At 31.5% G+C, this 24,820-nt stretch overlaps 1 protein-coding gene across 4 annotated transcripts in view; it reads right to left on the reverse strand.

Annotated features, from left to right (window-relative positions):
• The window catches only part of LOC143229604 (sorting nexin-6-like), a 50,329-nt gene extending 29,959 nt beyond the window's left edge, over positions 1–20,370 (reverse strand). For 3 of the 4 annotated variants that reach the window (XR_013015957.1, XM_076462164.1, XM_076462166.1), the window contains exons 1-4: positions 20,126–20,370; positions 15,937–16,044; positions 8,095–8,196; positions 3,571–3,681 (exon numbers count right to left, since the gene is read on the reverse strand). Coding sequence is in view for 3 of the 4 variants with exons in the window: in XM_076462164.1 (XP_076318279.1) it covers positions 3,571–3,681; positions 8,095–8,196; positions 15,937–16,002 (279 nt within the window). In the remaining variant the exon portion in view is untranslated. The remainder of the gene's footprint in view (positions 1–3,570; positions 3,682–8,094; positions 8,197–15,936; positions 16,045–20,125) is intronic. The other variant, XM_076462165.1, reaches the window with a different exon arrangement.
• Between the last annotated feature and the right edge of the window lie 4,450 nt (positions 20,371–24,820).

A 24,820-nucleotide genomic window follows, 5' to 3' on the forward strand; every position in this document is an offset into this window, starting at 1 on the left:
AATTCATTTTCTGACAAAAATGTCTGAAAATAAGCAGTAGTTACTTTATGTTAAAAAGTATTTTACCTTGTTTATTTTTCAATTTGTATCTTATAAAATGTCAGACCTCCAGATATATAGAAACTGGCAAGTATTTATACACACATGTGAATGTATCAATATAAATAAATACCATGAATTTATACATTTTAAAAGAGAGTCAAACATAACTGAAGTTATTTAATAAGTAGTAACCATATCATTAAGTATGAAAGTACTGAATAGTATGGTTCATGATAAAACAGACTGGCAGCTATGAATGTCACCCATTTAATATCTTTAAAATGTCTCATTATTAACAATGACTATTTGACAGTAAAACTAAGCTTATTGTACTTATAAAGTCACCTAAATCTCTCATATTTGTGTTTATGGAGTAAATCAAAATTTCATTATTTTAATGAACTTTTATCTAAATTAGAAACTTTTCCAGACAAACATAGAGAAAAAAAATGACAAACCTTAGACCTGTCATACTGATACTAGTGTGTGTGTAAGTATATATAATAAATGATGTGCTACTTTTGGCACATAATTAGATTTGAAAATGAGTAATAAACATGAATAAAGTATAAGTGAGCATCACACTTGGTATTGCTGGTGCACAAAAATAGAGTTAATAAAACGGAAACAAACAAGTATTCATTTTATAAGAAGTAGGAATCAATGCATGTATGTCAGGTATAAAAGACTGTTTTGCATAGGTAGTATTATTTATTATCCCGTGACTGAATATTCATGATTGTTTAGTTTTTTTTCATAATAAGACACTTAAGAGTAATTATTTTAAAGGCAACAGTTATGACAAGTTTGGTTACATAACTCAGTCAGAATAATATGTAGTGTGTGCATTTTATTGATGTCTAGGCTATCAAAATTTGTGCGTGATCCATTGATGTTAAGGCTACAGAGATTTCTAGGACACCTAAGTGATAAAAGTATGAATCACTGCAACCAGATGAGCATAAAAAGAGAGTAAAAAGTCCCATGAAAGAGAAGTTTGATGAGAGAAAAGTAAGTAAATGAAACGTTAACCATCGTAAGAGTAAAAGGCCTAATAACTGATATGTTAGAGTGAGATAAGCAGAATAATTTGTCTTGTTAAAGGGTGTTCTAAACTAATTGAACCCATCTGTATGGGCTTTGAGCACACACAGATGATTATTTGAAATCAGGAAAAAGCAAATGATTATTGGAAGTATAAGATATGACTGCAGTTACTCACACAACATTGTAAATGAATTACATAGTTACTACAGTAACAAAAAATGAAGAAAAATACTTCAGTTTGTCAACTGAATTCTAAAGAAATTAAATTGGTCTAAGTGCTTATGTCAGACTCCAGAAATACGAGGTCTGTTCAAAAAATACGCAGACTGTTTGAATTGTGCGGCTCCAGTTGGTTCCAGGGGAATCCGCTTGGTGTCGCTAGGTTCGCACAGATCAGCTGATTATGACACCATTTCCCGATTGCAGATATCTTCATTTGTGTATTAGCTACGCGGTTTTGAGTGAAGTGCAATTTTTTTCGTTTGGCGGATTTCAGAATGAATGACCTGAAGGAGCAACGACTTGCTGTGAAATTTTGTGTTAAACTTGGAAAATCTGCAACTGAAACTTTTGCTATGCTTAACACGGCTTACGGTGATGTTGCTATGAAGTGTACGGCATGTTTCAAGTGGCATGAACGTTTTAAGGATGGTCGACAGTCCATTAAAGATGATGAGCATCCTGGACGTCCTTCCACGTCAACTGACGACCCACAAGTCGACAAAATCAACACCCTGGTGCGGGCAAATCGACGTCTGACTGTCAGGGAGCTTGCTGAAGAGTGTGGGATACCAGTTGGATCTTGTTACGAGATTCTGACCGAAAAATTGAAGATGCACCGCGTTGCTGCTAAATTTGTGCCACGCCTGATGACGAACGAACAAAAAGCCCATCGCGTCCAGGTTTGTCAGGAACTGCTTGATCATTCAGAAGAAGATGAAAACTTCTTGTCAAGAATCATAACAGGTGATGAATCATGGGTTTATGGTTATGACATTGAAACGAAGGTCCAATCGTCCCAGTGGATGGGTGAAACATCCCCCAGACCCAAAAAAGCTTGCCAAGTTCGATCCAAGGTCAAGGTGATGCTGACAGTTTTCTTTGATGCTAAGGGTGTTATTCACCACGAGTACCTCCCCGAAGGCTCCACTGTGAACCAGACTTACTACACTAAAGTTCTGAAACGTCTGAGGGACGCCATCCGTCGCAAAAAGCCAGAAATGTGGAGGAGTGGCGACTGGTTTTTCCATCACGACAACGCTCCAGCCCATTCAGCCCTCAGAACTCGTGAGTTTTTGGCCAAACACTCGATCACTGTTCTTCCCCACCCACCCTACTCCCCTGACCTTGCTCCTTGCCATTTTTTCTTGTTCCCCAAACTCAAAAGACCCTTGAAAGGAAGAAGATTTGAGACGATTCCCGAGATTAAGGCAAATGAGACGAAGGAGCTGGAGGACATTACAAAAGAAGCGTACCAGGACTGTTTCAACAAGTGGAAACTCCGTTGGGATAAGTGTGTGCGTTGGGGAGGAGATTACTTTGAAGGGGTCCCAGACCTGTAACTTCTAAATAAAGTACATTTTGTTTTATGACATCAGTCCGCGTATTTTTTTAACAGACCTCGTAGAACATTACAAGCACTTTTATAATTTAACAACTACTCTAATATACAATTGTGTATATTAACCCTGAGTAAGCTGGAAAAGCAAAATGTTGGTTTAAAAATATATATATATATAAATCTGGAGTGTAAAGGTTATTTTTTAATTTTAATTAAAATATTTAATTAGCATGTTAAAAAATTATAAAACAACCAGACATTATATTTTGTTGTTGGATTAATTTTTACTCTAATTTTATACTTTGTACTAATACTTTTCACTGCAGAAAATTATCAGTAGTTAGAGGTAAGTATCATGACAACTAACAATTCAGTAAAAAAATAATTTTGTTTGTGGGTATTATGATACCAAATTGTTTAGATAAAAACCTGGATTTCATCTCTTTGTACGTTAATAATTACTCATTTAGCAAAAGCAAAACAAGACTTGCCTATGTCAGTCTGTGTGTATCATGATAACTCACCACTTGGAAAAAAAAAAAGCATTTGACAATGCTTCACTGTATTGTAATAACTAACCAACCATTTAGAATAAAACATTTGCTAGCGCATATCATGAAAGCTATCCATTAAAAAAAATAAAAATAAAATAAACTCCAACACATCAGTTTATCATACCACACACCTATAATGTATGGAAAAAATAATTCACATTTGACTCTCTCATAGTTTGTGAATCCAACCTTTTGAAACATAATTGCCATTTTCGTAACTTTAATTGGACCACCAGAGCATTTTATCTCACTGTCTTAATGTATTAATCTCAGAATCTATTTTCTTCTTACGTAATAGATAAATTAGTGTTTATTGATGGTCATGTATTATTAAGAAGCCTAGTGAGAAAACATCTAATAACTTACAATGAAACCATAGTACTTTTCATTGCTTTCCAAACAATCATGCAGCCAGAGAAACTCTTCGTGCTGACGTACAACTGAAAATTCTGACTTCTGGAATTCTGCTAAAGTTGTCTGTGTGAGAAAAATATATTTTATCTCTAAGCTTTACAAATTCTAAGCTTTACAATAGGTACCTTTGTTATAAGATAAAATGTTTCATTACATTTGAAGACAAAACTAAAATGTACTATTCGCAACAAAAAACTATTTTAATCACCAACTGCTATCAACAGTAATAACTTTACAGATGCTTTACATGTCATGTCAAATTAATTTGGCACACTGAAGTGCCCAGTTAAAAACAACACAAAACAAGTGTAAGAGTATTTAAATTTATTCCAACTATGAATGTACTAATACAAAAAATATTTTATAAGAAATGTTTTGTAATATCAGAACACCTTCTCAATAAAGAAACAGCACTTAGTTGCATGTAATTAAATAGAAATAATAAGGCAAAGTTAAGAAACCACACAGCACTGTATCGAGTAAAAAGTCAGCATCCAAGAATTGCAATAGAATCACATTACAATAAAAGGCAGTTGTGTTCTATTCTATCTTTAAATCTTTCAACCTAAGAAGCCTTAGTCAATAATTTATTTCCAATTGTTTCACAATATTTTTGTATAGATTCCATGTCTTCATATTCCCAATGCAGAGAATTTAAAATTTTTTTACAGTGATCGTACTTTAAGAGGTCTCACATGTGAGTCACAAATCTTTGTTTTTTTCATTGCCACCAAATTAGATGCCAAACATTCCCTTCTAGCAATCATTTGTAGTCTATATCAATACCAGATTTGCATATTTTTAGTCCTGTGAACAGCTGTCAAAAAAACAAACAACCATGAGTCAAAGACTATTCAGTCTCTCAAGAAACCTTCTTTATGGTACATCACAAATTTATACCATTACATAAGATAACTTTGCTAATTCATGCCTAGAAATAATTTAAGAAGCTGATATTGAATACAGCAGACCAAACTATAATTGTGTGACTTGTGAAATACCTCAATATAATTATCACAAAACTCCTTATAGTAAAGGCAGTTTCTTGATAAACTTTAAACTATTTCAACAATTTTGTTTTAAAATGAGAAAAATGTATGAAGTAAGAAAAATCTATTTCAGTTACATTTGTAATGTTCGTGCACACTACGATTTCTTGTTCTAAAGTTACAAAATAAAAAAGTACTTGTACAAGCAGTAAAGCACGATATTTTTTACATAAAGAGTTTGCAGTTGGTTAAGAAAAATTTCTTATGCAAAGGATTCACCCTTCTGTAAACAAAAGCTAGATAAAGGTAGCAACACAATCAACTGAGAGCTATACAAAATCCATTTCCCAAGATCATGCTGAAAAAAATATTGAATAGAATGGTAGCACATACTCCCTAAAACTTATTCATGTTAAATGAAGGAAATTAATCAACAATCTAACATATATCTTTCACAGATAGTTCAATACAACTTTCTTACAATAATGAACATTTATTCATGCATGTTTCCATAATTTATGCATATAAACAATCAGTGCACATACAATTCTACCTCAATTTTATAATTTAATTGTTTAAACATATGATAACCTGGTATTTTTTAAAAAACACACAATTATCATCAGAAGTTTATAGTGGTAATATCATTACACTGGATAATGGGTACATCAGAAATTCTGACCCAACACAAACCAGTATACATGTAAATATTTAATTTTGATATATATTTCACATACCAAAATCTCAAACCACTAAAATACAGTTCTATAAAATTCTTCTTAATAAAACCTCAAAATGTAACCAAATTTCAATCAATCTTTAGTACAATGATGCATACAAAGACCACATTAAATTTTGACAATGTTTTGGGTATTATGAGATTTCCATGTTAGCCAGGAACATTGTACTTGGAAATCTAACACCAAACTTACAGATGTGATACATATTGTTTTCAGTTAGTTTTGGTTCACTGGTTGTCTCTTTAGACCTTGAGCTACAACACATTATGCAACAAACAAAACCTTATAATTAATTAATCATACACTTTTGAATCACCAAGTCTACGGGTTTAAGAGGCAAGATTTAATTATTGGTTTGTGTAACTGATGATTTCAAACTAACTTTTGTGGTGTTTTACGTATTTAAAGTCTTATAGTTAGTTTTCAGCTGTGTCATCAAGTTTGATTAAGCAAGTATTGAGCAGCTTATTTTACCTATACCACATAGTTTCAAAATGTCAGACATAAGACATTTCACAATCAAAATGTGTATACACCTGCTAAAGATGGCTTCTATTTAGACTTTTGCCTGTCATATTCTTACAAAGGCATTCATTTCAAGTAAAGCTTTGCTACAATGCTCCATAGATCAGTTTTCCCTTTCTGTAACATTTTTCCCACATGGTCACTTTGAAGTTTCAGGTTCTTCATGTTTATGAGTTACCTGATCACAATGACATTTATTTTCAATATATTTATTTTGTTTGAAAATTTGCTTCAAGCCATAACATTATCAGAATTTAAATGTGTAAACAATTAGCATTTTGCTATAGCATGTTAATCTAGAATAACAAAATAAAAAAATAAAAAAAAACACTTCAGTTGTATGAGCAGTAAGCATATTCGTTATGTGTACAGAATTCTTGGTCTGTTGAGAAAAACTTCTTACGCAAAGGATTCACCCTTCTGTAAACAAGAGATAGCTAAAAGTGGCTTAGCCAAAAATCCTGACCAAAGCACAAACCTGTGTACATGTACACATCTTAAATTTTGATATGCACTGTGTATACTAAAAACAATAAAATATAAAAACAGCAGTTTTATATAATTCTTCTTGATAAAGCTTCAAAATCTCAAGCCTCAACTGAAGCATCTTAACCTAACAGAAGAAAGAGATATAAACACATGTTGCTTAAGATTATGGATTCTGAAGTATAAAAATTACTTTTTTGGGTGGAAAAGGCCTAGATTATCATCATAGAATTTTAAAGTGACAAAGTAGAAAATTAAATAACTGTTCGAGACTTTATATCATGATATCAAGTGTAACACATTAAAATCCATTTTTCTTTTTAGTATTTTTGAATTACTTATAAACATATTGTTGATCAATTATTTTGGGGAATATGAAAAAATTATTGTATACTTCAACACAAGTATTTATCCAAGATTATTTGGGGGGTGATGAGTAACATATTGGATTTTATTCCTCCAACACTGAGCTAACAGCAAATGGGATATACTTTTGTGAAACTGTGTAGCACTTGGGTTTTGCTACATTAAGTCCTTCATAGCATAAACCCCTCTCCCCACACTGGAGAATCAAAACCACTTGCTATGGCATGTCTTGTAAGGTCTAGTAGATTTGCCTTAGACAGGCATTGCATTAATGAACATCAAACATTTAAATGTTCTGTGGACTGAACCATTAAATGAAACATTTTGTACAGCCAGGTCAAAATATTTTAAGCTCTGGTATCACATTGTACAGTGGTCATAACATTTCACTTTTAAGGCTGAAATATAATTCCTAACACAATAACTCAAATCTTTCTCTAGGAGTTATTATAACGTCTTTTGCTAGGGTGTAAAAGCACCTTAAAAGTCAGTTTTTGATGTAAATGCCACTAAACATAATCAATTTGTTAGAAGATCTGTCATTACACATCTAAGATTTAATGCGACAGACAACACAGAAGTCCACAACACATTTGAAATATGCTTGTGACAAAAATTAGGTCTGTCAACATCCTAGGATGTCTTTCTTTGATTCATCAGTATAGAAAATTAGCTCAATCACCAAAGTTAAACTTGACTCTAGGAATCCAATCTAAGAATTCTCATTTGTCCCTATGAGTTAAAAAAACCAACTCGCCAATTCTATATGGTTTGCTGTAACATGTGTGAAATCAAATCTCACCATTTATGTTGATATTTTAAGATGTTATTGTTCGAAGCAATTATGTCGCTTGCATGATCATAACTTAACAAGAATTGTAGTTATGCAGCTATGCAATTCAACAATGATGCATTCTCTTTCTCCCTTCGGGTTGTTTATAACTATCTGAGGAATGACAACCTACACATTACTTGCCTACTACACACCATTGAAAAAAGACTAGTCTCAAAGATTTAAATGCCTAAATGTATATTTAGTAATGTAAAAGTGACTTCTCATGCCATATTACATAAATGTACAACAAGGCACACAAAATGTGTTTTTAGGTTGGGACAAAGACAGCATGAACAACTATTTTTTATTCTTTTCTAGTAACAGCAGCCACAGAAAATAAATCTAATTTTATTTTAGTGATTCTATTATCAACATTTTCAAACCTTTGCTTAAATACTGTAAAAAACATCAGTTTTTAGAATTATTTGATTAATATATTTCTAATTAAATTTAAAAAACATAATTCAGAGAATCAATTTCAAATTTATTATATGTTAATAACTATAATAAAAGTACTTAAGGATTATGAAGTTACCTTTGTATGTACTGTGAACTTCACTTTATCCCTTTCACTAAGAGCATCAGAAATGTCAACAAGAAGTGACTGATCTGTCAAATCCACCATTTCTGATCGATTCTAGAAATATTAATTCATTCTCACTGAAGATACATATTTTATTAGTTATACAAAAAAAAAAAACAAGACTGAATTACAAACCTTTTAATACATGTGCATACAGTACTTCAAAATTAAAGTTCAATTCTGTGTAAATGTGCCTACAACACAAATACTTACTTGTATACATGCATAAAACATTCATATTTCATATTCAATTGTTTTTCTTAATCTGAGTATTTATCAAGCAAATTTGACATTTTTTGTTATATGGTTGTATAAGTTATGTCTATTAATTACAGTTAACAAATGTCTAAACACAGAATGAGAAAATTTTATGAGCATAACTATTTCCATTAGAAATTATCCAATAAACTCCTTTAACCTTGATATGTAAATCATAAAAGGATCCCATATGCTTCCTGTAAAGAAATGTTCAAAATAAATGATCCAGCTATCTCCCTGTACCACAACCATAAACTATCTAGGGTAAGGTCAAGAATTCCCTCAACTTTTTGTGCTCAAAATCTCCAATTACATAAGACTTTTTCTAACTTCCTGCATCCATGTGTTAAAACTATAAACATTTGTGCAAAAAACGATGCTCAGATTACAGTAAAATTTAGAAAGCTTCTACATCCAAACACAACATCATAACATATCAAAAACAATGTGCAATTCAGTCCTTCAAATGTGTTCTTGCCCACACACTCTTGAGAAAAGTAATAACTCTACTCATCATTCATTTTTGAGGAAACTATCAGTTCCCATCTAAAATGGTTTTAAAGGAAAATGAGTGTTTTATTTAACCTAGTCTATCTTTTCCCAATCTTAAACTTGCATTCTCTAATCCTATTGTTATTAGAATACAGCATAACAAAATTTGAGGCCTTTACCTAAACAATCCCCTGGATAATCTTACAAGCTTCAATAAAACTGCTTCTTATTCTTCTTTAAGGGATAACAACATATATTTCTATAGTATAACATATCCACCTACAGATTCATTATAGGAACACTGAAAATTTTCCAATAAATCAAAATTCTTTATTAGATAGAAACCTAGATTGTAAAAAATATTCCACAAGAGGCCTATCTAGCAATTTGTAAAGAAAGATCTCAGATGATTGTTTAACTTGTAGCCATTATGTATATATCATATGATCCTGTTAACCAAAATATTAACAATAGAGCACCCCTTCAGTGGCTTAAGTCACTTATTCACCATTATGCCAAGATTCCTTTCTTTAGTCAAGCTGTTAACGGGTCCCCAGTTATAAATGTGCAATCTAAATCAATTCATATTTATCCTACCTACCAAGTACTCTAATCTATTCTATAATACATCAACATCCTCCAAACAAACACCCCAGAGTTTAACGTCATCAGCAAATATTACTAATTAGCTACAATTAATATCACATTATGTAATTTAGGAAATGTTTCAAGCTCTAGTTACAAAAACACTCCAGTATTGAAAAGGATTAATTTTGACTTAACTCCATTGTAATATTTTTCTGGTTTCTGTTATTTAACCACCCTACAGTTGTACTAACTAGGCTTAGCCCAGCCATTAACAATGAGATTTTCTTTCCTAATATTCTGTGTAGCAGCTTATAAAGAGCTTCTTGAAAATCTAACAAGAAGTACGCAAAGTTTAAACCCTTTATATTATCCAGGAAATTGGTATCATCCTTATAAAAAAAAGATTGGAAGAGCAAGATTTTCCTTTGTTATTTATGTTGGTTTATCTTAAAATATCACATTTCCCTAAATTATTTTGCAAAGCTTTTTTCCTTAGATTCTCTAAAACTTTTCCCAGCACAGAAATAAGACTATGTTGAGCTACTGTTTCCAGGGCAACTGTAACAACTCTTATGAAAAATAGGAGTAACATTAGCAACTCTCCAATTCTCAGGTGCCAACTTACTAATTACTGACTTGTCAAAATGGAGAGGCTTTATATATGACCTCTGTCCACCTTCAAAAATATGGGGAAAAAACCATATCTGATCTTGAAGCTTCATCTATTTTAATATCTTAATCATTCTATTTATCACCAATTAATATTTATATGATTCAGGTCATTTCCAATTACTTCCTATAGAATAACCAGAATAGAATATGTAAAAATTCAATTATCTCATACTCTTCAATAAGAAACATTGTCATTAACATCATTTAAGAGTCAAATCCCCATTTTAACAAAGTAAAAATAGTTGTTTGAAAGCTCATTTTCAACCTTCAAACCCACAACTGTAACATATACAGAATGAACCACTTGAGTATTATCATCTATCTTTAATCCAAACATGTTAAGTTCATCCTTTATATAAAGATACACCTTCTTCCTTTTCTTAAGTCTACCATTTTTAAGTAACTTCTAATCTAGCATTTCAAAATAATTCCCATGGTCAATATTTTTCAAATCTAACCAAGTTTCATTAATTCCTATAAATTCACATACTTTCACTTTGGTTTGAACACTGACCTCGTACATTTTGTTTTTAATGCTCAACATTAGAATACTCAGACTATGAAAAAAAAAGAAAAAAGATCTTTCCACCCTGAGGCTAAGATTTTCAGTGAATATCAACCAGAACCTTGCATTCTAGTGAAAGTATGGAAGAACCAAAAACTATTGCCAGTAGTATGATTTATTAATAATGGAATGATCCTTTAATGCTCACTGCAAAATCAGCAAAAAAATTTATTTCATTAAAAACAATGAGGAGGGTGCCATTGTCAAAAATAACAGAACTTATAGCAAAGTTTAACAGGAAGACTATGAAGATACAAGACCAGAGCCTTCGTGGAAATAAAAAAACAAAGAGAAGAGTATGAAAAACATCAATAACAAAACTGTTTGATCATCTCTTTCTACAAGTGAGTAACAAAATAAATATGTCTTTAAAAAAAGATGGTAGAGAAGTTACAAACAGTTCTTCAGGAGAAGCCAGAAAACATAAGACCAGTCTTAAATCCTTCTAAGGACAATATCTATTTGTTCATGAGAGACATAATCAAAATGCTCAAAAAATAACAAGAAAAAGTATGATTAACAAAGGCATAAGACTTCTGTAGCAACTGAAAGTGACAAACAGTGCAGCTCTGGAACCTTCAGTACAATCAAACAAACTATAGTCATGAAAGGAGTGCATGTAAAATAAGAGGCAAACTTCTCAAAAGTTAAAAATAACAAGAATCTATTTCCACAGACACCAGCACCTAAACATAAACCAATATGAAGGGTATACTGCCAAGATGTAAAATCTGCAAAAATATAACACCAATCAACTTATCCATAAAGAGAAGCCAGCTTCACTAACAAAGAACCACATAATAGCCAGTCATGAAACTATAGATGACACATAGCCATGTGGAAGGTGTACCAAAAAATATAATGGCATTGGATCTCTTTGAGATAAATGCAAGGAGCAGAAACCATGATGGAACAGGCCAGCATGAGGCAACATGAAGAACAAGACAATACCTGAAAAAGAAAATGAGTAAGAGGGTAAATGTAGAGAAAAACATTTTCCCAGGTTAGTTTCAATACATCTATTACTATGGGCTGGATCAAGAGCAACCAGAAAAGCAGAAGATGATGATGAATTACTGTTACAACCAATAAAATATCATCTCAGAAAATGGTATGATGTGAATGTGAGTAAAAAATTAGAGAAACTGCACCAGACAAAGATTAATATCACGTTCCCCTCCCTTGCCCATTGCTGCATTTCACCAAGTCATATTGTCTGTGAGTACAACAACATACTGGTGATGTAACAAGAGCAAGGTATCTTGGCAATCACACTGAATAAACCAGAGCTTCAACATGAATACTTAAGAAGAGTGTACACCCAAAAGATGACAGATCTACAACACATCATTCCAGTCTGGAGAGTGGAATCAACAGAAAGAATTACATCCACAATAGGAATAAGAAAGTGGGAACTTATATTAAGAAATTCATGAATAAGTAATGCTGGAAGAGAGTCAAGAGCAGTGAAAGAAATTCCAATAAACATATGCGAGTATAGAGAACACAGTGGGGCAAGATGTTATTGACACTGTATTCATGATTCATGGAAATTCCCACAATAATCCATGAGGATATATTATCTAGCCCAGAAAACTTATCCCAATTTTTTCTTCATCAGCTCAGATTTAATGCAGTCACCTTGTTTCCATCTATGAACTGTTCAAGGTGAGGAATACTGCTTAAATCATCATAACTAAAATCTGAAGAAAAGAGCAAAATTCAATTACCCAGCCATTTCATAACTGTCAGGTTCAAGCCTTCCTTTTATCCTAACATTTTGCTTATACTTAATGTATTTAAAGAAATCTTTATTGTTAATCTTTACTTTTTTGGCTAACCTTTTTGGATATCCTACTTTCCTGTTTCACCAACTTTCTTGATAAACATTTAAGTCTCACATGATACCAGTCAATTTAAATTTTTAAACTTATGATGCTTTTATTTAATTTTATCTCATACCATTTTGTAAGCCAACCTAGTTTTTTTACCTACAGTCACCCTTTTCTTTATATAAGGAATATGTGTACCTAAAGTATTTAACAATTTATCTTTAAAATCTTGCCATATTTGGTCAGTACTTCCAAGTAACCCAGCTGCTCAATTCACAATAGATAATTCTTTTCCCATTACCTTTAAAATTTGTAACCAAAATATCATTATTCCTTATCTTTATATACAGCAAAGCATTGAACCTAATGAAAAAATGATCACTTGCTCCCAAGTATTCCCCAGTTTCCACCCTCTCAAGCATTTCTATACTAGAAGTTAACAATAAATCTAAAATAGCATTATTTACCAACTGGTGAATAAAACAATTTTGAATAGTTTTCAACAACCTTTCTCTCTCTTCATTTAATGTCAACATTTTTCAATCTACCGTGTTTCTCCGAAAATAAGACAGGGCTTATATTAATTTTCACTCCAAAATATGACACTAGGGCTTATTTTCGGGATGTCTTATTTTGATATATTAAAAAAATGAAGTTACAAAGTAAAACTATTAAACTAACCATTTAAAATAAACTATTATTAAACTATTAAACTAACTGATTAACACTTAAACAAACTAATTAACTAACTATTAAACTAATTAATAAATTAATTTTTTTTATTTCTTTCCTCTTCCTGCCACTCTTAACTAGGGCTTATTTTAAGGGTAGGGCTTATATTAAAACTATCCCCAAAAATCATACTAGGTCTTATTTTATGGGTAGGTCTTATTATCGGAGAAACACGGTATATGCCTGAAATTAAAATCACACATAATGACTTCATTAACAGCTGAAATCTTAATCTTGTAAAGTTTCTCAATAATTTCATCAGGATATTCTGATCATCTGTTATAAATTCCCATTAAAAGCATGTCTCTTTTATACCTACTCACAGAAACCCAAATAGATTCAATCCCTTATTATCTTTGATATCCTCAACTTCAACAGGATGTTATTCACATTTTACATAAAGGCACTCCCTTCCCTCTACTACATTTAACAATGTTTCAATTATTCCCATTATATCAAATTCCTCCATGCATACCAGTACTGTAAAGTCATTTCTTATACTTCTAGCATTAAAATAGTAAAAATTAAGCCTACCCTTAGAACTACTTCTATACTCATTTCCAATGTTAAACCTTTCTCAATATCTTTTTTTTTTCATTTAGTTTATCCAGTCCCTCATCTACTGTCTAATCCTAGTTTAAAACTTCCATTACATCTGAGTTAATACAACCCTTGCAAACAAGCCAGCCCCTACCCTACTTAAACATAAACCATCCATTTTAAAAAGCTCCATTCTCCTATTTAACTTCCCACAAGTTCAACCAGTCAAATCTGCCCATCCCTACATATTAACCCTTAAATGGCAGCCATCATCAATTGATGCTGCTACCTACAACATTCCTGCTGTTTAAGGGTTAATCTAAGACTAACATTTTGCTTTAGTGACCTATTTATAATTTCATTCCTGCAGTTAATTTTTAGCAGTGTCCTTATCACAAATCACTTATGGCCTTTTTTTGTTAAAATGCCATCATTAACCCCTTTTGTACTTATTAATTAATTTGAACTTCCTTTCACTACATCATTAGCCCCTACATGTACAACAAAAATAGCATTGGTTACATCATCCACTTGTACCCCAAGTAGTATAATCAAATACTTTTCTCCATATTTAACCCTACAGACTATCCTATCAACATGCCTTGTCAAGGGATCCCCTGTAACTCAAACCTCCTGAATTTTATCACTCACATCCTTCTTTGTCCCTTTTGTTTTCCTTCCTTTCAATAGCTCCTCATCTGATACAAGCCAAAGGTGAAACCCATTGCTGAATAAAACACCCATAACAATTAAATTCACAACTTTTAGTCCTAACAGTACTAACTTCCTGAAAGTCATTGTTAACTGATATGTCCCTTGCATGTAAAAACTTCAGTTCTTCTTGAAATACTGCTACCATTTCCTACAGTCTACCCTTCTGTTTAACTATTGTCTCTACTTTAATTAAGATAGGCTCCAATGTCTCCTACAAACTAATACATACATACATACATATTGCACATCCTCATTATTAGCTTTCTTAAAAGTACATACCAGTCCCAAGTTTCCAAACAAAACCCACTCACTTCACCCATCACACCTAAACCTGTGGATGTTTAATTCCTATACTAGTCTTAACCATTGTATTTGTAGTCTGGGAATAAATGCTCAACATAAGATACCTATAATGATTTCCTATGGCACAGGCACTCTAAAGTATAACAGAAACACACTCAATGCTAAAGCACAATATACATAAGGAAAAAAGGAGACAAGCAGAAGCATTATTAGAATTAAGGCAGAAAATTCAACTACTTCTGTACACAGAAGGCAATTAGGCCTGAGAAAAAGATGGATTTTCATCAAAAAATTAAAAAAATTAGTGTCCATAAAATCATGATAGTTGACAGAAATACGATATACAATAGCATAAATAAAATGAACCAAAACTGACAATGGATCTAACATTTATCCTGCTGAAAGCAAATTATGTAAGACCTCAAAGTTATAAAAATTCTGGTAATGACAGAATTAGTAGCACCTAAAAGAATATTATAACAAAGTTAACAGCAGAATTGTCAACAAGTAAATGTACATTATGTGAAACAGAGACTACATCAGATTACCAGATACTTTTGCAATAAGTCACATGGAAAGTGTGAGAGTGGAAAATAATGGGTAATTAAAGCATGCTCTATAATGCATAAAGAACAACTTGAAAGTTGATATACATTTGGTGGAAACATGAACGTAAACCCAATAACACTTTCAGTGTTTTCAGAGGTAAGTCAACCTCATTTGAATTATAATAATTATAAAATTTACAACAATCAATTATGTATATATCTATCTCCAATAAAGCAAATGATCAGATTTTGTTCTTGGAAATTTTCTGCATCTACTTTCCAATTTAAAATTTAAAAATCTGATCATTCAAAATCAAAAAGAACTACTGTAATAGTAGTTTGATCATTATTTTTCCAAATCATTAATTCAAAGAATTATTTACATATATTTTTATTTACAATTACACCAAATCTAACCTGTTGTAGACATTTTTTTCTTTTTCTACATATTGTTCAGAAAGTTACCACTTTGTAAACTGTAAAAAATGTGTAAATGCATGAAAAAATAAGTACCAATTCATACCATAATGTTTTGTGTATTACTCCTTACCTTTGAGTCTATGTCACTATCAGGCATTTTGGTGATATTGTCTGCTCCGTCCTGTAAGGTCAGCATATAGTCTGTTCAGTTAAGTATTCCAATGAAGTGTTTCACACCCTACATACCCAAAGAATATAATTATCCTGAGTACACTATTCACCAAATAGTTATTACAATATCAGCACATGTTAAGAAAATAATTACTGAAATACTCAAACTTTTACATTCCACTATAACAGTTGTAAAAAAAAGTGATTTAATTTTAATAATTTGTTATAGAATTTTAATTTTCCAAGGCTTTCGTCTATCTGGAATGTAGAAGTGGACAGTAGATTGCTCTTTGTATTGAAGTCAGCAATTGTATACAGGAAAACTCACCTATTAAACCTACCAAATATACCAGACACAGATTGTAATTAGTATCATTTGACCATTCTATAAGATACAGATATGTCTAATTTATTGCTCATTGTACAAAGCTGAAATTCTACCATCTTATCACAGCACAAAAAAAATTAACCTACTTCTTACAAACACTTTAACCATAAAAATCCAAAATTGCACACAAAGATATACCCAAGTTCACTAACAACACAACTTTCTGGTACAGTATAAAGTTAACAGAATAGAATTAACCACATTAATACACACTTTCCATGTTCTATCTTAAAAGATTTCTTTTTAACAGAAGTGCTTAATAATACAACAGCATACAATATAGGAGAATAGAAAAATTATATGTATATATACACACATGCATACACAGATTAGTTACAGTGCCACTAAAAACATTATTTTTGTGGGAGTTGTTAATTTTATGAAAACTGGAAAAGTTTTAGCACAAAATGTGAAAGATCTTTTTTAGAAAAGATTCTTTCTTCTCAACATTGAGAATTAAATTATAAAAACCTGAGCACCATAATTTTCTGAATACACACTTTGTTTACACTAAACATTTATCTACAAGTTAGGGTACATATAAAACATAGTAAAAAATCTAATTTTTTTCAACTAGCTCTGAACATCTTAACCAACATATGTTGTGAACAATAATGCATATTTACTTGAAATATTACATTTCAATTATGTGTTGCTTGCCACAATTGCAAAGATAACAAGCACTACAGAAAATGTGCAATTATATGCACACTAATATTCTTGTCATCAAAAGGATACCTTGTGCATATTATTGCAAAATATAGATGTGTACTATTTATGGTGATAAGGCAAAGTTGATTCTTTGTTCATGAATATTAGAATACCTATTATATTCAGAAAATTATGGTACTAGAAATTATCAACTTATGAAAACTAGATGTAATGTTATTAACGGTTGTGTCTTGTATTTTTAAAAAAAAAGCTAAGTTCTAGAAACTGCAATATATTTTAAAAGAAAAACTTCACAATGTTTTGGTTCAGCCAAATAAGTAAAAAATAATGCATTTATACCAGATTTCTATGTTTGCAAATGAATGGCCTTTCTCGGATGGTTTTATGGAAGAATTAATAACCTTTATTTATAAAGGCACAGTTTATAAGAATATAGCATTTACTATAATAATTAAGGACAATGAAATTTTTGAAACAAACAGTAACACTTGTATCATCCCAAAATGCACCTTATCCAAAAACAAAGGCTAAATGGCCAAGATAAAGATCCTGGAAGTTCAGACACAGTAATCCCTAATTTAGAATTGTTAACCAAAGGGAGGTTTATTAGTCTGCAGCAGTCATCACTTTTAGCACATCTAGTCCTAACTGATTCATGACTGACTATTAGCTAAGTCTCCACACATCAAAGGGCATAGTGTTTAACTCATATCTTGAACCTAGCACATTAATCACAACTGTAGGCCAAACTTGACCCTATAATAAACAACAAGTGCAAGAAACTACTGTTTAGGCTAAAAAGAATTAGGAAAATGGTTGCTCAGGACACAAAGTCTGCCTTGAAAAGGCTTATGTGAAACAACAAAATTGGGGGGTAAAACTGAATTTTGGGACATGAAAATTTAGAGAGAAAATAATGGTCTATCTGTACAAGAGAAACTGAGCTATTGTAGAATAGAAAGAATGTTGTTAAAAAATATTCTGGTAATTGCTTATTACTCTTGAAAGAGCAAAAACAGTCTTTGTTCTTCTACCTGAATTTAAGAAAGAAAAAGTAATTTCAGTACTTACTTGAGGATAAATATGACATAGCTTTGGGGAAGACTGATACTAAAAGCTGAATGTAGTAAGTTAGGAGCATAAATTAAAGAAATGAAATAGATAGATTTCAAATAAAAGTTGATTTTGGAGAGAAAAACAGTACTAAAAAAAGATGGATCATAGATTTGACCAAATACTTGTCCTCAACAAAGAAAGAGGTGATGAAGAGACTTAAATGGTAGGAGAACTTCCATAACCATATGGATCAAATATTTTGATATGGAAAGCACACAAAAACCAAAACTAAGATTTACTTGTCAGATACCAAACTACAAGGTACTATATAAAGTATGTGTACAGTTAAGTTGCTGATACCAATAAGCATTCTCCTTTTAAAGGGCTTGAAGGAGTATGTCAGAAACTGTAAATTGAAAGTGCTACTTAATAAGTATAGAATACTCCTTTAGGCACTTAGTGATAGAAACAGATCAGACGTGCAGAGTAGTTGCATCAACAATTTGGTTGTTGATAAGCTGGGCAAATATTTGCCAAGAGGGTTTTAATTATAATTTGTATAATATATTCAATATTCATGGGAAGCAATTGAATAGTGTTTAACTAGACAGCTTAATTATCTATGATCACCAATTACACTAATTAGTATCTCACAAATTAACCAATTAATCAATATTAATGTTAATGATTATTATTGTGTTTACTTACCCTTACAACTGAGTAACTGAAATCACAACTGAATCAACTGTTACAAATAAAATAAAATAATTTAAATCAGGGTTTCTTATTATTCCAGCAATCCAACTAATTGAAATATTAATATTACATTAGTTTGTTGTTAAACAAATCTACATAATAGGTTGTCTGTGCTATGTTCAATTTTAATCTTAGAAATTAATTTCTTTTAGACCAAATTTCACTTTTGGTGATTTAGTGTCAGTGAAAGTCTCAAAATTCAGTTCCCATTGCTACAAAAATTTCTTGCATCATTCTATCACAAAGCTACTGTGGTTACTTGCTACAGTCCCTAATTTTGATCTGCCAATTTAGAAGGAAGGCAACTGTCTGTTAGCACCTTCAAAAATTATTTTGTTTGTTTGTATATACTATGATTTGAGAAACATTGTACTAGTCACTTATTTCAGCTATTGGTAAACTGATTAGCAAACACAACTAATCACCAAGCTCTAACAGAATGATTAAAGATTGGGATTTTGATACAGTGTTTTGATACATGCTCTGTTGCTAATGTTAAAACCAACAGAATTTTAGTGTTTATATACACATACCAACTGCAAATGAAAAGAGGTATATATACATATATATATATACAAATTACTTCTTAGGTTTATGTGGAAAAACTGTACAGTTTTTCTTGGTCATCACACACTTTTTCCAAGTGGTAAAATGGCAAAGGTTAAATATATAAGCTCAAAAATATAAATAGCAGGTTTAAGTTCTACGATCCTCAATGTAGCCTTGTTCATGGATTTTTTCTTTTATTTTTGAATTATAGTTATAAACTTGTATAAAGACTAACACAAAAATTTGTAAAATCATGTACTAGGGATATAGGGAACAAAACATACAGATATCGGACGGAAATGTAACTTGATATTAAATGAATAAAACTTGCCACGAAAGCGTATAGCAAAAATACTAAAAAATAAGTAAAACAACGAGAACAAGTTGCAACAAAAAATATTTTTTAAATAACTTTACTCTCAGGCGAATTCAAACTTTAAAAATAAAGTTCACGTAAGACCTAAGAGACGTAATACTTAAAGTTCGTCACTTGTGTAACTTTTAACAGTCGCAGTTTTTGTCAAGTAACACGTTAATTGTGCAATAATGTAACATTTATGACGAGAAATGCTTTGTAATTGTGCGTATGTATTATTATTACTACTACTACTAGTACTATTAGAAACAATATGCATTAACCTGATTATTGTTTAATTTATAAACTGAATTTAAATTTTAATGTAACAACTAAAACTTTAATAAAAGGAACTATAATCGGCCCACATACCACGTTAATACTAATACGGTAATAACGCAATACGTACTGGAAATCTCAGCACGTTAAAAATAAGTACATGAACTATGGTCTCTTTTCAATTTATAATAACGATCAAAATTCAAATACACAACAAAAATACGCAAACGTGTCCTTTGCGATGATAAAGAACAAAAACAGAACACTATCTAGGCCTAACGTTAAACGAAACCGCATTCACCACTCATCCAAGTAGAACGCCCATTGAAAGATGAAAATATCACTTACGTCGTAATACAAAAAATAAATACAAGCCTATGAATTAATCTTGAGACAATTTTTATTTATTGTAATACTTTTAGTTCTTCTAATATATTATACATTTATGACAAAAATAGACATTTTTATTTAAAAAGTCAAATAACGATATTTATAACTCAGAAAACTTACTAATATTTCTGGCATTTGACCAAAATAAATCATAAATATGTTATAGCGTATTTCGGGGAAGCTCGCTCGTAAAGTTTGCTTGTTAAAGGCCACATTGAAGTTTCTTGTTTGTTTGTTTTTTGGAATTTTGCACAAAGCTACTCGAGGGCTATCTGTGCTAGCCGTCCCTAATTTAGCAGTGTAAGACTAGAGGGAAGGCAGCTAGTCATCACCCGCCACCGCCAACTCTTGGGCTACTCTTTTACCAACGAATAGTGGGATTGACCGTCACATTATATACCCCCACGGCTGGGAGGACGAGCATGTTTAGCGCGACGCGGGCGCAAACCCGCGACCCTCGGATTACGAGTCGCACGCCTTACGCGCTAGGCCATGCCAGGCCTTGAAGTTTCTTTGAAGACAATTGCAGTATTAGGGAGTAAAAAAGGAAAGTTTGGGAAAGAAAGTTGCAGAAGTAAGAAAAAATAGCATAAATTAAAGGCAAATTTGCTATAGAAATGAAGAGATAAAATACTGGATTTACCAAAGTGCGTAATAAAAGAAAGCATAAAGTTAAGTAAGGAGACATATATCAGATAAGATCTCGTTTGGAGTGCAGTATTCATATACACTGCTATGTCCACAAAAATTGTGTTATCGAAAAATTTTAAGCACAACAATATAATGGACACGAACAGCAAAATAAGAAAAATGTCAAAGTGAACACAATATTCATTTGCGTCTCATATTTTCGTCTCACCCCAAACTGACAGGGTTTTATTCATTTGTTTGAACACAAAACAGCTACTGTTGTTAGAGCGGATTTCCAAAAACGTGCTTACCTTACAAAGAGAGATTCAAGAATAATGTTAACCACACTTTCAAGTCTAATTAAGGTTATAATCTGGTATCCCACATTGCTGAGATTACATTAGTTGACAATAATTCCAAATACACTTATTTAACGAAGACAAGCACCCAACTTACATTCAAGTTTCTGTATCATCACTTGGAATGAGTAAGACACCTTTCTATGACGTCTGACACAGAAACCAGTCCACTAACGTATAAATGAACATTGTCGTATGTAACTTTTACGATCTTTTAATATTGTATTAAAACAGTTATCATTAAAAACATGCAGCACACTAACCTTGAAGAAAATAGTCTAATGTAAGTAACATTTTCAGTGTCGTAATTTGAATGTTTGCTAGAGGATGTATATACTGCTTTAAGTCGGAAAGCTTTGTCTAATAGTAATATCTAAAAACAAATGGATGCCATGTAAGTATACAAATCAGTGAGTTAACGTTAAGCTGTCAATGAGTAATTAGTGAGCTATTCAGATCAGTGTCAGTAATGAAAGTTATCACATCTATTGAGTTATTTCATCGTTAACGACAAAATTATCAGAATCTCTTTTCAAACGTTATGTACACACGCATGGGGAAAGGTATTGAGGAAATTCTGCCGAACCCCTATTTCTGTAATGTAAAAAAAAAAAAAAAAAAATTACCGCTAAGTTCATCTCATGCTAATATTCGGCATTTACTCTCCTGAAGTGCTCACAAACAGAAGAAAGTTTGGTTTGGTTTGAATTTCGCGCAAAGCTACACGAGGGCCATCTGCACTAGCCGACTAGAGGAAAGGCAGCTAGTGCTCACCACCCACCGCCAACCTTTGGGCTACTCTTTTACTAACGAATAGTGAAATTGACCGTAATTTTATAACGCCCCCAACGCTAAAAGGGCGAACATGTCTGGTGCAACAGGAATTCGAACCCGAAATCCTCGGATTAGGAGTTGAACGTCTTACCCACCCGGCCATGCTGGGCCTATATTATTCAACAGCTCAAAATTAACTTTAAATAAAAGTGTTTTATATTCCTAAAGTGCAAACTAAAGTACAATGGCTCCACTGCCAAAATACTTTAGCAAATATACAAATTGAAAAACATTGGGCCATACTAATACATTCAGCACACATTTATGTACCGTAATATTCAGCCATCCAAAATTATTTTACAAGTCAGCAACTAAAATGACCCCATATATTATAAACTATTGCCATTTGACTTAAAAAACAGGTGTTTTACAATAAATAACAGGTTCTACCTGAACTGATTTTGAAAGCTTTTAAATTGTCTCTTGTTTTAAGGTATAATCTCATATGTAGAAAACATGTCAGTATTTTCTAATTTGATTCTAAAATATTTATTATTAGTGATACTGAACTGCAAAAAGCAGCTTTCATTTTCCTGTTCTTTGATATTTTCATGTTAATCTGATTTTCTCAAAGAGTATTAAATAATTCTACTTTATAACGGGAGGATATGCAGGATAGATCACAAAGCAGTGCTGAAGTTAACCGAACCGACTAAGTTTAAGCTCAGAAATAAAGAGACTGGAGACAACGTGTGATACAAAATGAAAACAATCTTTATTTAAATCAAAGATAAAACCACAATGGTATACTTGTTTTCTGTATGCTGGAGTCCTGAACCAATTAACAAAGTTTCCTCTCTAAAGATGTCTTCTCGTCAACCAAAACACTTGAAATTCTGTGTGGTAGTTTTAGATCTAACATTTTTACTTAAAAGGAAATGCCAGATTTACCCATTGTGACTATTTATTCTCATTAATAACCTTAAGATATCGTCTGTCCTATCATTTGACGACACTACTGTCTTTTACATTCTTGCACAGTGTACAGTATTACAGCTGTATCTCATGCAGACATAACGGGCATGTTTTCTCTAGAAAACAACAAATTAACTTGAAATGAGGAAAACTTAATTATTTCGTGGACTTACACGTTACATCATGCAAAAAACTGCAAATGTATTGAATAATTAAAACATATAAAGATTATACATTATAATAAAAATGTATAAATTGTATAATATTCCCACATATCACATTTTATCTTTCTCCGTTTCACGCTTGTCAACAAGTTGACAAATAAATTTAACTTTAGCGTCAATAAATTCGTGACATGGTCATAAAGTATATTAACTTACAATTTTAATCTAGACATTCACGTGAAACATGGTCTTTAAAAAAAGGTCTAAATTCAAAATAAAAATTCATTTGCAGTTATAACAATTATGTCGTAACAAACAGCAGATAAACCTTTGTTCTGTAATACATCAGGTAAAACTGTTGGTTTTTTCCTGAGATTTACTTGACTCTCTTTGTTATTTTTTTACATTTTCTATGAAAATATACTGCTCGTCTAATATTTCAATGTCAAAATTCATACATTTTTTAACAGTAATAATGAAAATAATAGGTTCACTGCATATTCCACTAACACCTTACAGATCAATTAATCTCATACTCATCAATTTCTTACAGTGAGATAAAATTATTTGTCTCCATACACTAATCTTTTACTGTTATGTTCATTGTATAAATAGTCCATTTTTGTTATGCAGCTCCCATGAACGACTATGTAATGTTCATGCACGTGTGCAAGACCATACACTTATATATTTTTAAATGAATATGTTGCAAATATACATGAATTACTCTAGTACATTGAAACGTACTCTAATAGTTTAGAACTAATTGCCTATGGTAGCGATGGTACTGCTATGTAGGAGCAGACAAAATCAACTCGTATTTAATTTCAAGCATCACAAAATAATTAATAATTAGTAAACTTCAGATGAACTAAGACTTTTAAACTAACAGTCTAATCTTACGCGTCCAAGCAAATACAGTATTACTATCCTCGTAGCCATGAGACTATACATACCATAATTCTGAATGTACTCAATGTTTCTTCACAAATTTGGCAAACAATTTTAGTTGACATTATATGTGCTATCTATTTTTAAAAAAAATCAAAATTTTAATAAATTGTTTTAACTAATTATTTCTTTATGAACCTACAAAAACATTTACTTAGTTTGAATGAAAAGTGATTTTTATGCTAAGAATAAAAACGCTATTCACCTTTCAGTTTACAAGGTTCATTTGCATAACTTCTATACCCACATAATAAATACCAGGTTCAAATAAAGTAAACCTTTATATTTTATTTTCTGTACTAACTGCAGAAAACTCATAAATGTACAGTTAAATGAAAAGCTAAAAACACAATAAAATTATCAATACTTTTTCGTCTTTCAATGCATCATTTTCAGATATTTTCAATTTTATTCTATCCACAATTTTATTTGTAACCTTTCCACCTTTGATTTTGTTTTAATTTTATAGTTTTATTTTTAGTTCCTATCACATAAACTGTTTATTTTAACGTAAAAACCAATATATCACAAATGCAATACATTAA

This window comes from Tachypleus tridentatus, chromosome 10, assembly GCF_004210375.1.
Source record: "Tachypleus tridentatus isolate NWPU-2018 chromosome 10, ASM421037v1, whole genome shotgun sequence".
Taxonomy (NCBI): Eukaryota; Metazoa; Arthropoda; class Merostomata; order Xiphosura; family Limulidae; genus Tachypleus; species Tachypleus tridentatus.